Raw genomic sequence first — 13,153 nt, forward strand, 5'->3', positions numbered from 1 at the left:
CCAGGTCGGAATACCGAAGACCCTTCTGCAAGTGCCTGATTTTGAGACGTTGCAAGGCCCGATAATGCAGGGGACCCGGAAATATCGCCTGAATGGAAGAAGCCAACAGCCCGACAATCCGAGCGATCGACCGCAACGATACGTTCGGTGCAGACAACAGTGACTTCAACTACCTCTTGATAGACCTGACTTTCTGGGCAGGTAAAAGAAGTTGGCAAGAGACCGAATCCACAAGGAAACCCAGAAACTCTATCGATTGAGTGGGCAGTAAATGAGACTTCTGCGGATTCACTAGAAATCCAAGAGACTGAAGTAGATCGATTGTCCAAGATAAATGTTGTAGAGGGCACTGAGCCATCAAAAGAATGTCGTCCAGATACACTATAAGTCGCACCCCCCGCGCACGCAGTGATTCCATGACTGGTCGCAGGAGCTTCGTGAAGCACCATGGGGCGGACGAGAGACCGAACGGGAGAACCGTGTATTCGAACCAGTCCCCCAGCCATTGGAACTGCAGAAAACGGCGATGAGGTGGAAAGATGGGAATGGACAAGTATGCGTCCTTCAAATCCAGGCGAACCATCCAGTCGCCCTTGCGAAGAAGATCCCTGAGAAGATGGATGCCCTCCATCTTGAAGTGACGATAGATCACCCCGTTGTTGAATTCTTTGAGGTTGAGTACAAGGCGAGACCCTCCCCCTTTCTTCTCCACCAGAAACACATTGCTGACGAACCCCTGTGGATGGAGGGTCGTTCGCACAATGGCCCCTTTGAGAAGAAGAGAATCGATTTCCTTGGAAATCACCTCGCGATCTCGTTGGGAAAAAACAAGGGGAGAAGGGACGGGACCCTGAAGAGGAGGATGGTAGAACTCGATGTGGTACCCCTGCACTGTTTGCAATATCCAAGCATCGTTGGAGATCGAGCGCCAATTCTCTAGAAAATACTGAATCCTGCCCCCCAAAACAACACTGTCGAAATGAATCAGGCTCACCTGCAGAGGAGTAATCCTGTCGTCCTCCCTGGTTTCCACCGTAGCCTCCCTTGTTGCCTTGGCCTCGACCTTTTCGGGAGGGGTAGAAGGTGGTTTTAGATCCGGAATAGGACTGTTGCTGTTGCTGACGCTGTCCGCCTCCACCCTGGTGGGACTGTTGGCCACGTTGTTGACCAGAACCTCGGCCGAACGAACGTCCCCCAGAACGTCCGGCCTTGGCAAAAACCGGGCGGAACGCCCTGCGCAAGGAAGATTGCGCCTTGTCCAGGCCACTAAAGGTCGCCACAAATTTAGTCAGCTCCTTCAAAAATGGCTGACCAAATAACAGACCTTGAGCCAGAGGCACCGAATTCGGAGGTAGCCAGCTCAGACAAGCGCGGATCCATTTTCAGCAAGATGGAACGCCTACGTTCCGTTGAAAGGGCACAGTTTGCGTTCCCCAGGAGACAGATAGCCCTTTGGGCCCAGCCAATCAGGACATCGGGTTCAATGCCAGACGCCTCCCCTTGGGCTTGATACCCCAGATCCAGGATTTTTGTCAATGGACCAAGTAGATCTAGTAACTTGTCTTGGCACAGGCGCCAAGAACGGTCAATACCCTTCTTGGGATCCTTATTAAATTTTTTAAGATAAGTCAAAATTGTGGGGTCGACCTCCGGAGTATCAGCCAATTTGTCCGCCAACTCCGGACGAGGGCACTCGGAACGTAATCGAGCACGCACCTCCTGATCAAAAGAATCACGGATATGGGCTTGGATATAGTCCGCGACTTCTGGAGCAGGGCACCAAACCTTGGAATTAGGGTGTATGATATCCGTAGGCTCAAAGGTCAAGACTGGGGGATGTGGAGAAGCGTCAACAAAATGTTCCTTTCGGGACTTTTTTGCCGGAGGGGGACCAGAGGGACCAGAAGATGATGAAGAAGAGGTATCCTCAGTGTCCGGAGCAGGAGCAGACAAAGACCTGGCCAAACGTACAAAGTCAGACCTGTGAGGGTTACTGGGTGACTTAGAGGAATGCTTGGAAGCAGAGGATGGAATCCAACCCTGTTGCTGGGCATAGTCAGTCAAATGACGTTTCAGTGGCCCAATGGCACGGACCAATGCAGTATTGACGGAATGTTGAACGCCCTGGTCAAGGGCATCGACTAAATCATACTCAAATGATTCCTCCTGCTCCTCCTCATAAAAATATTCCTCAGCATCGACGTAGTCTGCCATGGTGTTGGAAAAAACAATGCACACCACTGAGGAAAAACAGGCAGAAAATATAAATATAACTATAAATATAAATATACCGAAGTATATCTAGAAGCCCACAGCAAAACAAATTGTAAGTAATAGGTCACAATCAAGCGACTCTGACCGGGGGGGGTGACAGCCCCACGCAAGCTAAGGAGGTAGAGCAATAACTCGACCAAAACAATCAGGATTAAATGTGGAGGGACCAGCTTGCGTGTAAAGTACACCCTAGGCACCGCCTCTAATGATTATGCAGCCCAAAACCTTCCGAGAGGTAGAGGGCGTCAGAGGAGCTCTCCGGCAGACAAGTGGGCAGAGGCAATGAGGAAAAAACGCCGCCTCGTAGCGTTTTCAAGCTCCTGTCACACGGAGCGTCAAAAGTCACCAACGCGCATGCACGGTGGCGTGTCTGCTACCCGGAAGAGGAGCGACGCGCGACACGCGCGCGCAAGTCCCTGAGCTCCGGTCCCACTCCACGGAAACACCAACGCGGGCACAAGGCGCCCGCAAGGCCAGAGAGGCGAACGCGCGCTCTCACAATCACACAACAAACGTCCTGTGCAAACCAGAAGAAAAAACGCCAGTGGCAGCACAACGCGCAAAGCGGCTGCAAGCAAACTACAAAGCGAAAGCGGCGTACAGGTAATACAACAGGACAACAAGGTAACAGTGCAATAAAACATTCAATTAAGCATGAAACATAAAAAAGCACTTAACGGGCTGCGAAGCAGCAAAGAAAGAGGAAGTGTTGTCCTCTATGGTGACTTATATAGCATGTACTCTCTATGGTTGCCTAAGGGCTCATGGGAGTTGTAGTTTTTTGTTTTCTTTACTATGTTCCTATTGGCTGCTGTTGGTAGTAAAGAAATAGAGAAAGCATAATCTGAAGCCTCCTGTCCTGCCATAGAATTGGCAGTTTAGCGAGCTGTAGTGTATCTTGCTGGTCTCTCCACTGAATTCTAATAATGGAGTTCCACTTATCTGCTTTAGGCGAATACAGACTGCAGATTTATCGCACAATTTCTCTGATAAGAGAAAATTAATTACATAAATGTTGTGGCTTGCTTTCAAGGTGACAACTACTAATCACCTTAAAGAGCAATAATTCTGGTTATATCATTCTCCTTCTTACTTTTAGCTTGCATTCACTCACAGAAGCCACGGGTGACTATGCACAATGCAAAAGAAGCAAGTTAAATTTGCAGGGTTTCAAAGGAATGCTTTGTAAATCGAGTGTTGCGATTTTCAGTTACTGTGTAATTCTCTAAGCTATTTCACCAGGGCTGGATCGTGTGATAAAATGCATTAAATAGGGAGCTCAGCTATTTTATCACTAGTGTATGCAGTAGACCTTTGTACTCTCTACCATTCCTATGTGACTCTCAGAGTATATCCATGTGTTTCTCTTCCTTGAGTGACTTTACTACTTGTACATTTGCAATTTTTCTTTCTCTTTGTATCTCTTCCTTGTGTGACTTTACATCTTATAAATTTTTCAATTTTTAGGGCTCGCCTGTTGTGCGCAGCACAGCTGGCAAGCTCTATAGGGGCTTATCCAGTCTTTATCCACACCACCACTGGCTGGCGATTCCTTGCAGTGCATGAAGCGCGTGCACAATGCCACCAGCCGCCTGCCTGCCTGCCTCGCATTCCCACATCAAAGGCAGCCCTCCCAGCGCATTTCTCACCCCCTAATTATTCACGGCCGGAGGCCGTATCTACTTTTAAAACGTGCACACCCCTCACCCCCCCAGTCACTTCATCCGCGCCCACTTCACACGCGCTCTGCAGGTCATAAACAGGACCATCTGCTCCACTCCCAGCACTGCATGACCATCTTCAAAGCAAGCTTGTAACACGAGCTGCCCTCAGACGTTCCAAGACACACACTTTTAATGCTTCTGAGGTCGATAACATGAGCCCCGTTGCATTGACACACACTGCCCTCACACACACAAGTTACTGTCACACACACACCCTCAACCCCTCACCCTCACTCACCCTCACTCACCCTCAACACCTCACCCTCAACCCCTCACCCTCAACCCCTCACTCACCCTCACTCTCACTCATCCTCACTCACCCTCAACCCCTCACCCTCACTCACCCTCAACCCCTCACTCACCCTCAACCCCTCACCCTCAACCCCTCACCCTCACTCACCCTCGACCCCTCCCCCTCGACCCCTCCCCCTCAACCCCTCACCCTCCCTCACTCACCCTCACCCCCTCACCCTCACCCTCACTCACCCTCACCCTCACTCTCACCCTCAACCCCTCACCCTCACCCTCACTCACCCTCAACCCCTCACCCTCAACCCCTCACCCTCACTCACCCTCACCCTCACTCACCCTCACCCTCACTCACCCTCAACCCCTCACCCTCACTCACCCTCAACCCCTCACCCTCACCCTCAACCCCTCACCCTCAACCCCTCACCCTCACCCTCACCCTCACTCACCCTCACTCACCCTCAACCCCTCACTCACCCTCAACCCCTCACCCTCAACCCCTCACCCTCAACCCCTCACTCACCCTCACTCTCACTCACCCTCAACCCCTCACCCTCACTCACCCTCACTCACCCTCACCCCCTCACCCTCACTCACCCTTACCCTCACTCACCCTCAACCCCTCACCCTCACTCACCCTCAACCCCTCACCCTCACTCACCCTCACCCTCACTCACCCTCAACCCCTCACCCTCACTCACCCTCAACCCCTCACCCACCCTCAACCCCTCACCCTCACTCACCCTCAACCCCTCACCCTCACTCACCCTCAACCCCTTACCCTCCCTCACCCTCAACCCCTCACCCTCACTCACCCTCAACCCCTCTCCCTCACTCACCATCAACCACTCACCCTCAACCCCTCACCCACCCTCACTCACCCTCACCCACCCTCACTCACCCTCACTCACCCTCAACCCCCCACCCTCACCCTCACTCACCCTCACTCACCTTAAACCCCTCACCCTCACCCTCACTCACCCTCACTCACCTTAAACCCCTCACCCTCACTCACCCTCAACCCCTCACTCATCCTCACTCACCCTCAACCCCTCACCCACCCTCACCCACCCTCAACCCCTCACCCTCACTCACCCTCAAACCCTCACCCTCACTCACCCTCACTCACCCTCAACTCCTCACCCTCACTCACCCTCACCCACCCTCAACACCTCATCCTCACTCACCCTCACTCCCCCTCAACCACTCACACTCACTCACCCTCACTCACCCTCAACCCCTCACCCTCAATCCCTCACCCTCACCCTCACTCACCCTCACTCACCCTCAACCCCTCACCCTCAACCCCTCACCCTCAACCCCTCACTCATCCTCACTCACCCTCAACCCCTCACCCTCACTCACCCTCACCCCCTCACCCTCACCCCCTCACCCTCACCCCCTCACCCTCACCCCCTCACCCTCCACCCTCACTCACCCTCCCTCACCCTCACTCTCCCTCACCCTCACTCACCCTCAACACCTCACTCACCCTCAACACCTCACCCTCAACCTCAACCCCTCACCCTCACTCACCCTCACCCTCACTCACCCTCACCCTCACTCACCCTCAACCCCTCACCCTCACTCACCCTCAACCCCTCACCCTCAACCCCTCACCCTCACTCACCCTCACTCACCCTCAACCCCTCACCCTCACTCACCCTCACTCACCCTCAACCCCTCACCCTCACTCACCCTCACTCACCCTCAACCCCTCACCCTCACTCACCCTCACCCTCCCTCAACCACTCACCCTCAACCACTCACCCTCAACCACTCACCCTCAACCACTCACCCTCAACCACTCACCCTCAACCACTCACCCTCAACCTCACCCACCCTCACCCACCCTCACCCTCACTCACCCTCACCCTCACTCACCCTCACCCACCCTCACCCTCACCCTCACTCACCCTCAACCCCTCACCATCACTCACACTCAACCCCTCACCCTCACTCACCCTCACTCACCCTCAACCCCTCACCCTCACTCACCCTCAACCCCTCACCCTCACTCACCCTCAACCCCTCACCCTCACTCACCCTCAACCCCTCACCCTCACACAGTGCAATAGGTCTCAGACCATTTCAGTTACAGCTTTAAGAAATGTTTATGGCTTTTTTTATTTGTAATTCTTTAGCATTGGCTACAGGAAACAAAAATGCTAAACATTTACAAAAAAAACCCATAAACAATTCTAAAAGCACTAACTCTAATGGTGCGAGACCTATTGCATTTCCAATGCTTGTTTCTGCTTGTATCTTTTATGTAACGCATGTAATCCTAAATCCTTATGTTTCGCAACTGGTTCTTATGTAAAGCGCTCTGACACCTTCGGGTAAAGTTTGCGCTATATAAAATCGCATTAAATACAATAAAAAATGTAAAACCACAACCTGTGAAGACATGGTGATTGCTGCTCTGCAGCAGTTGCGTTAATTCTCTAAGTTACTTTACGATGATTCCAAACTGTGTTGAGTTCCCTGGCTGGAATGCATACAACGCCGGATTTTTCTTATGGATTTCATAGTCATTTATTACAAAGGCCTATCTTAAAACTCAGACTGGTGTCGTGATAAATAGACCTGGTGTTGTTCCTTGCCATGTTCTCATAAATGTGTTTGGGAACAGATTTTGTAAAACGAATCCATACAAACTGGTGATAGAGCGTTTCACTCCACTGACCTCCCTTCTAAGCTCCTCCAACTCCAGCTCCCAATTTGTAGTTCCCTGGAATAAAGATTTTCCATGTGCAACAATGGTGGATCTCTCGGCCAAAGTCGGTTGCAGACCACCTGCAGTGCTAAACCTTTCTCCCGTTTAAGCCGCGACGACACGCTCCAAATAACAAAAGCCTAGCTCTTCAAAGACGTTAAGACATTTGCATCCGTACAATTGCAGGACAGGTGGTTTTGAAAAATAAAGTCGGAGAAATTTAATGAACCCCATCAACGTGTATTCTAGTCTAGGAACTTTTAAGGCGCAGATGGTAAAATCTGATAATTTTTGACGTTTAGAGTGTTCCGCAGAAATTTTGTTGGACTTTGTAGTTTTGACTGGCTTGTGGGTGCGCCATGTTACAGTCAGGCGGAACGTCGCTTCTTTTAATTCAACTCCGCTAGATTTCTCTGTCTTCCGCCTGCTTCTAACATGGCCGCCGTTCTCCGAAGTTTCAGTCCACAGCGCTGCTGTGTTTGAGTTAGACACGGAGAGAGGCGCCTCCGTTACAGCGAGGCGCAAGAGGCGACGTTTGTCGGTTTCCAGGAAAACTGTGCCACATGAAAGGCAGCAGTGTAGCTCCTTCCTGGTGACTGTAAGTGATTGGCGCAGGGGCTAAAACGGCGGGCCAATGGTCATCGTCCAAAACCCCCAAAGGTACACATTCTAAACATGTCTTTGTGCATGTACTAATACTTAAGTGTCTCCAAAGTTAGTTGGAACATCTAGGCTCTTTATTGTTTATTGCCATCCTAAATGGGTTATCTTCATTTGCATGTATCTGGGTCACCTGCTTAAAAAACACAATACTCCTTCCACCGTTGAGGGTTAATAGGTTGACAGGTTTTAGTAAGACTGCGTGCGAATTGTTATCTATAACAACTTTTTTTTTTAAAGGAGTGGTAGTGCACACTTGCTATGAATACATCCAGGTGACCTGACCTGACCCGCAACGGTCGCTCCACTCGCCCCGCGGCTCCCCCTGAGTGCGCCCGGCCTCCCTGCCTCCTCCGTGTGTCCGCCACTGCCCCTGTGGCATAGGTTCCTTTTTGGTGTTCTTCTTTTTGGTGTTCTTCTTTTTGCTCCTTGTGCATCTTGCCCGCTTTTTGTACCCTCTGTTTGCTTGCCTTTCTCGGCCCCTCGGGACCGCTTCCCGCCTCGGACCCCTCCCCACTCCCTGCCGCTGCTCCCCTGCGGCCCGCCCCCTTGTCCTTCTGTTCCTTTCCCCCTCCCTGCGCCACCCCGCTCCCGCCTCCCAGCTGCTCCTCTCTCCCACCGGCTATTTAGGGTCTAGCCGCGCGACGGTGAGCTCTGACCTGACCTGACCTGACCTGACCTGACCTGACCTGACCTGACCCTGGTCTGCGACGGTCGCTCCACTCGCCGCGCGGCTCCCCCTGAGTGCGCCCTGCCTCCTCCGCCCCTTTGGCATAGGTTCCTTTTTGGTGTTCTTCTTTTTGCTCCTTGTGCATCTTGCCCGCTTTTTGTGCCTTGTGTTTGCTCGCCTTTCTCGGCCCCTCGGGACCGCTTCCCCCCCGCCCCCCCTTTTGACCGCTTCCCGCCTCGGAACCCTCCCCGCTCCCTGCCGCTGCTCCCCTGCGTCCTCGCCCCCCTTGTCCTTCTGTTCCTTTCCCCCTCCCTGCGCCACCCCGCTCCCACCTCCCAGCTGCTCATCCCTCCCACCGCGCTACGTATGGCGGAGTCCACGCGTACGCGCCAAAGGCAAGCCCATCTACGCCCGACCACGCCTGGACCACGCCCAGCGCAGAACCTCTGGACCTCGCCGGAACCAGCCAACCCGACTGAGCTACGACGCTGCCACCCTCCATGCACTCAACACCGGCCGACAGCCAGCCTGCTACCAAGCCACGCCAAACGCACCCACGGAGCCTTCACCTGCCACGCCTGCAGCTTCACCTGCCACCGAAACTGCATCGCACCCGCCAAGCCGAGCACCAGCAACAACCACCTCAAGTGCATCCTGCTCAACACCCGCTCTGTCCACAGGCACGCCGTCAAACTCTGGGACCTCCTAGACACCATTTCACCTGACGTCGCCTTTTTCACAGAAACATGGAGGAACGCCTCCTCAGCCTCCGACATCGCCATAGCCATCCCGGATGGATACAAGATCGCCCGGAAGGACCGCGCCAACCAAACCGGAGGAGGCATCGCCATCATCCACAGAAACACCATCAGAATCATGACCAACTCTGACAACACCCTCACCGCCGCCGAACACCTTCACTTTCAGATACACACCGACCCCAAGACCACCCTCAGAGGCACCCTCGTCTACAGACCCCCGGGAACATGCACACAATTCAGCAAAGCCATCGCTGACTTTGTCAGCTCACACGCCCTCGCCTCCACAGACTACATCCTCCTAGGAGACCTCAACTTCCACTTGGAGAACAACAATGACCGCAACACCACCACCCTGCTGGACAACCTCGGACTCAAGCAGCTGGTGAACACCCCCACCCACTACGCCGGCCACTCGCTCGACCCCATCTTCTCCTCCAGCAAGCACATCTCCTTCAGCCACTCCACGGACTACATTGGATAGACCACAGCTGCGTCCACTTCAACTACAGGAGAACCACGACCCACCACCACCCTCAACAGGCCCCCCGAAGAAGCTGGAGCAAGATCACCACCGACAAACTCACCACCTCCCTCAGCCAGAACGACCCCACCTACACGACGGACCCCAACGAAGCAGCCCGCAACCTCACACAGTGGCTCACCAACTGCGCAGACGCCCTCGCACCACTGAAGAACCCCCCCAGCAGAAACGGCAGCAAGAAAGCCCCCTGGTTCACCACCGACCTTAAAAACTCCAAGGAAACCTGCCCGGCCCTCGAGAAAGCCTGGTGCCACGACCAGACAACAGAAAACATGACGGCCCTCAAGAACGCCACCCGCAAAAACCGCCAACTGATCGGCACCACCAAAAGGACCACATTTAAAGATCGACTGGACAACAACTCCCACAACAGCAAGGAACTCTTCAGCATCGTCAAAGAACTCTCCAGCCCCAGCGCCTGCAACAACGTCATCACACCCTCGCAGGACCTCTGCGACTCACTCGCCACGTTCTATTACCGCAAGATCACAGACATACACAACAGCTTCGGCACACAGACCACACACCCCACCACCGATCCGGCGCCCCTCACCACCACCCTCAGCAACTGGACGACGGTATGCACCGAAGACACCACCTGCACGATGAACACCATACACTCATGCTCCCCAACCGACGCCTGCCTACACCACATCTTCAAGAAAGCCGACTCCACCATCATTAATAGCTCCTTCGCATCCGCCACCTTCCCGGAAAGCTGGAAGCACGCAGAGCTCAGCGCCCTCCTGAAGAAACCCATCTCGGACCCGACGGACCTCAAGAACTTCCGCCCCATCTCTCTCCTCCCCTTCCCGGACAAAGTGATTGAGAAGACCGTCAACAAACAACTCTCCGCATTCCTCAAGACCAACGGATCCCTCGACCCCTCGCAGTCCGGCTTCCGAGCAAACCACAGCACCGAGACCGCCCTCATCGCAGCCACCGACGACATCATGTCCCTGCTTGACAACGGGGAAACAGCGGCCCTCATCCTACTGGACCTATCGGCAGCATTCGACACCGTATGCCACCATACCCTAATACATCGCCTCAGCAACACCGGAATCAAAGGAAAAGCCCTGCAATGGATCATCTCGTTCTTCGCCGGCAGAACCCAGAGAGTCCGCCTCCCCCCGTTCCATTTGGCGGCCACCGAAGTCATCGGTGGCGTCCCGCAAGGCTCCTCACTCAGCCCACCCTCTTCAACGTCTACATGACCCCCCTCGCAGCCATCGCACGCCAACACAACCTTAACATCATCTTCTACGCCGACGACACCCAGCTGATACACTCCCTCACCAACGACCCCGCCACCGCCAGAGCCAACCTCCAGGAAGGAATGAAAGACGTCGCGGAATGGATGAAGCTCAGCCGTTTGAAACTGAACTCAGATAAGACGGAAGTCCTCATCCTGGGAACATCACCCTCTGCTTGGGACGACTCCTGGTGGCCACCTACCCTGGGCTCCGCACCCAAACCAACAGACCACGCACGCAACCTGGGCTTTATACTGGACTCCTCCCTCACGATGACCAAGCAAGTCAACGCCGTCACGTCATCCTGCTTCAACACCCTGCGCAGGCTCCGCAAGATCTTCAGTTGTATCCCCACCGACACCAGGAAGACGGTCATCCAGGCCCTGGTCACAAGCCGACTGGACTACAGAAACACCCTCTACGCTGGCACCACAGCCAAACTACAGAAAAAACTCCACAGCATACAGAACGCCTCAGCACGACTTATCCTGGACACCCCCCGCTTCAGCCACATCTCCCCCCAGCTGAGAGACCTGCACTGGCTCCCCATCAGCAAGAGGATCACGTTCAGACTCCTCACCCACGCACACAAGGCTCTCCACGACATGGGACCCACATACCTCAACAACCGCCTCACATTCTACACGCCCCCTCCCGCCCCCCCCCCCCACCCCCCCCACCCCCGGCGCCTTGAGACCCTACGGGTGAGTAGCGCGCTTTACAAATTCCGTGATTGATTGATTGATTGATCCATGTTTGGTATAAACATGCAGTTTGTTCTAAAGAAATGCAAAATGCAATGCTGCGGCTGGAAGGATGTGTTATATAATAGATATATTTGTTTTCTCCAGTTGTGTATGGAATTGGCTAAGAGCGGCATTTCTTATTAGAGTGTTCTCTCTTTGCTAGGGCGATTCTTGTACGTCTATCTATATGGGATTAACACCCTCCATTTCTCGTCCTCCCCAATCCTAGAGAGCTCCGATATCAGTATAACATATTCACTTTGAATTAAGAAGGTGAAAGCTCACTTGGTTAATGTACCAAAAGTTAGTATTTCGTTAGGTTATCACTAGGAATGATAAGACTTTGATTGATGTACTTAAAAAAAAAAAAGCCTACAAATTTCACATAAAAAGCACAATTACTGTTATGGATTAAAAAGAAAAAAACTCTTACGTTCACTAGTTATGGTTAGCTCCGCAAACCCTAACTCGCACACCAAATGCAATGCTTATTGCCTCACAATGCTTATAGCAATAAGAGAACTTGACATACCTTTGAATGTAAATTTCAACATGCACACAGAGAGAATACTGTCAATATATCACATGTAATGTTAACAATAATGTAATTACACATTAGCATATGTCTGGCCACAAGCCTAGGGCACAAGTCCTAAAAAAAGAAGCGGGGGGACGTGGACGTCACGACAGGTAGTGACATCACAAAAGGTGGCTTGCACCATCAGACTCATTGCCTCCCCTCGCTCACCCCTTAGATGCGATTGCATCAGAGAAGCCAGCATGTGAGCAGCATTCTGAATGGGCTCTGATCTTGCCCCAGAGAGGCCAAAGAGTGAATGTGTGGCTCCATTTGCTCCAGTTATCGAGCTCCCTGTAAAATAAGTTGGGGGTCACTGTCCCCCCCCCACGTGGTACCCCGACTCGAGCCCTGCACAAGCCCTTGTGAAAAAGTTGGCACACAGAGCTAGAGACAAATTGTATGTTAAGGGAGGGTTTTAAAGGTGTTCTTGTGTAGAAGTGAATCTCCCTGATTTTTTTTGAGTAACTGCAAAATGTTGAAGAACATACAATCTGGGGTATCAACTTATGCATGTTTTAACTTGCAGTGGGATTTTAAGCATTGCTGTAAAGATGTATGCTATTCTGCTCATATCAGCAAAGTATGACATTTATTTTATAAACCAAAGAGGGTTGCGCTTTGCCAAAGGTGGCTTATCATTGACTAATACATACATGTCAACATTTCGATTATAAATGGAGTCTTATGACTTGGTTTGGCGGGTATTCCAATTAAGCTGAATGAACCATTGTTTCGTTGGTAGCCAAACTTTAAAAAGTATGTGATCCTATTAAAAAACAAACAGAGGCCATTTTTTTTCCTAGGTAAGAGGATACAAGTAAAAAGAGGGTGACACATTTTAAATGTGGGGGAGTTGATCTATGTAATCGCTATTGCACAGTAGCTAAATTAATGTTAATTATCTGTCAATCACTTTTAAAGGCTTGGTTTCTTTTCCAACTTGATCAAGTGCTCGTAGCCTACAAAGGCATGT

At 52.3% G+C, this 13,153-nt stretch overlaps 1 protein-coding gene across 3 annotated transcripts in view; it reads left to right on the plus strand.

The window, feature by feature from the left end:
* Positions 1-7,381: 7,381 nt before the first annotated feature.
* Positions 7,382-13,153, plus strand: part of ZDHHC4 (zDHHC palmitoyltransferase 4) — a 42,681-nt gene continuing 36,909 nt past the window's right edge. Inside the window, exons 1-2 of one of the 3 annotated variants that reach the window (XM_086940474.1) lie at positions 7,393-7,485; positions 12,984-13,032. In XM_086940474.1, coding sequence (XP_086796600.1) covers positions 13,023-13,032 — 10 coding nt within the window. In that variant the 5' untranslated portion in view covers positions 7,393-7,485; positions 12,984-13,022. Of the gene's footprint in view, positions 7,627-12,983; positions 13,033-13,153 lie in introns of all 3 variants that reach the window. The other 2 variants (XM_086940473.1, XM_086940472.1) reach the window with 2 other exon arrangements.

This window comes from Lissotriton vulgaris, chromosome 10, assembly GCF_964263255.1.
Source record: "Lissotriton vulgaris chromosome 10, aLisVul1.2, whole genome shotgun sequence".
NCBI lineage: Eukaryota > Metazoa > Chordata > Amphibia > Caudata > Salamandridae > Lissotriton > Lissotriton vulgaris.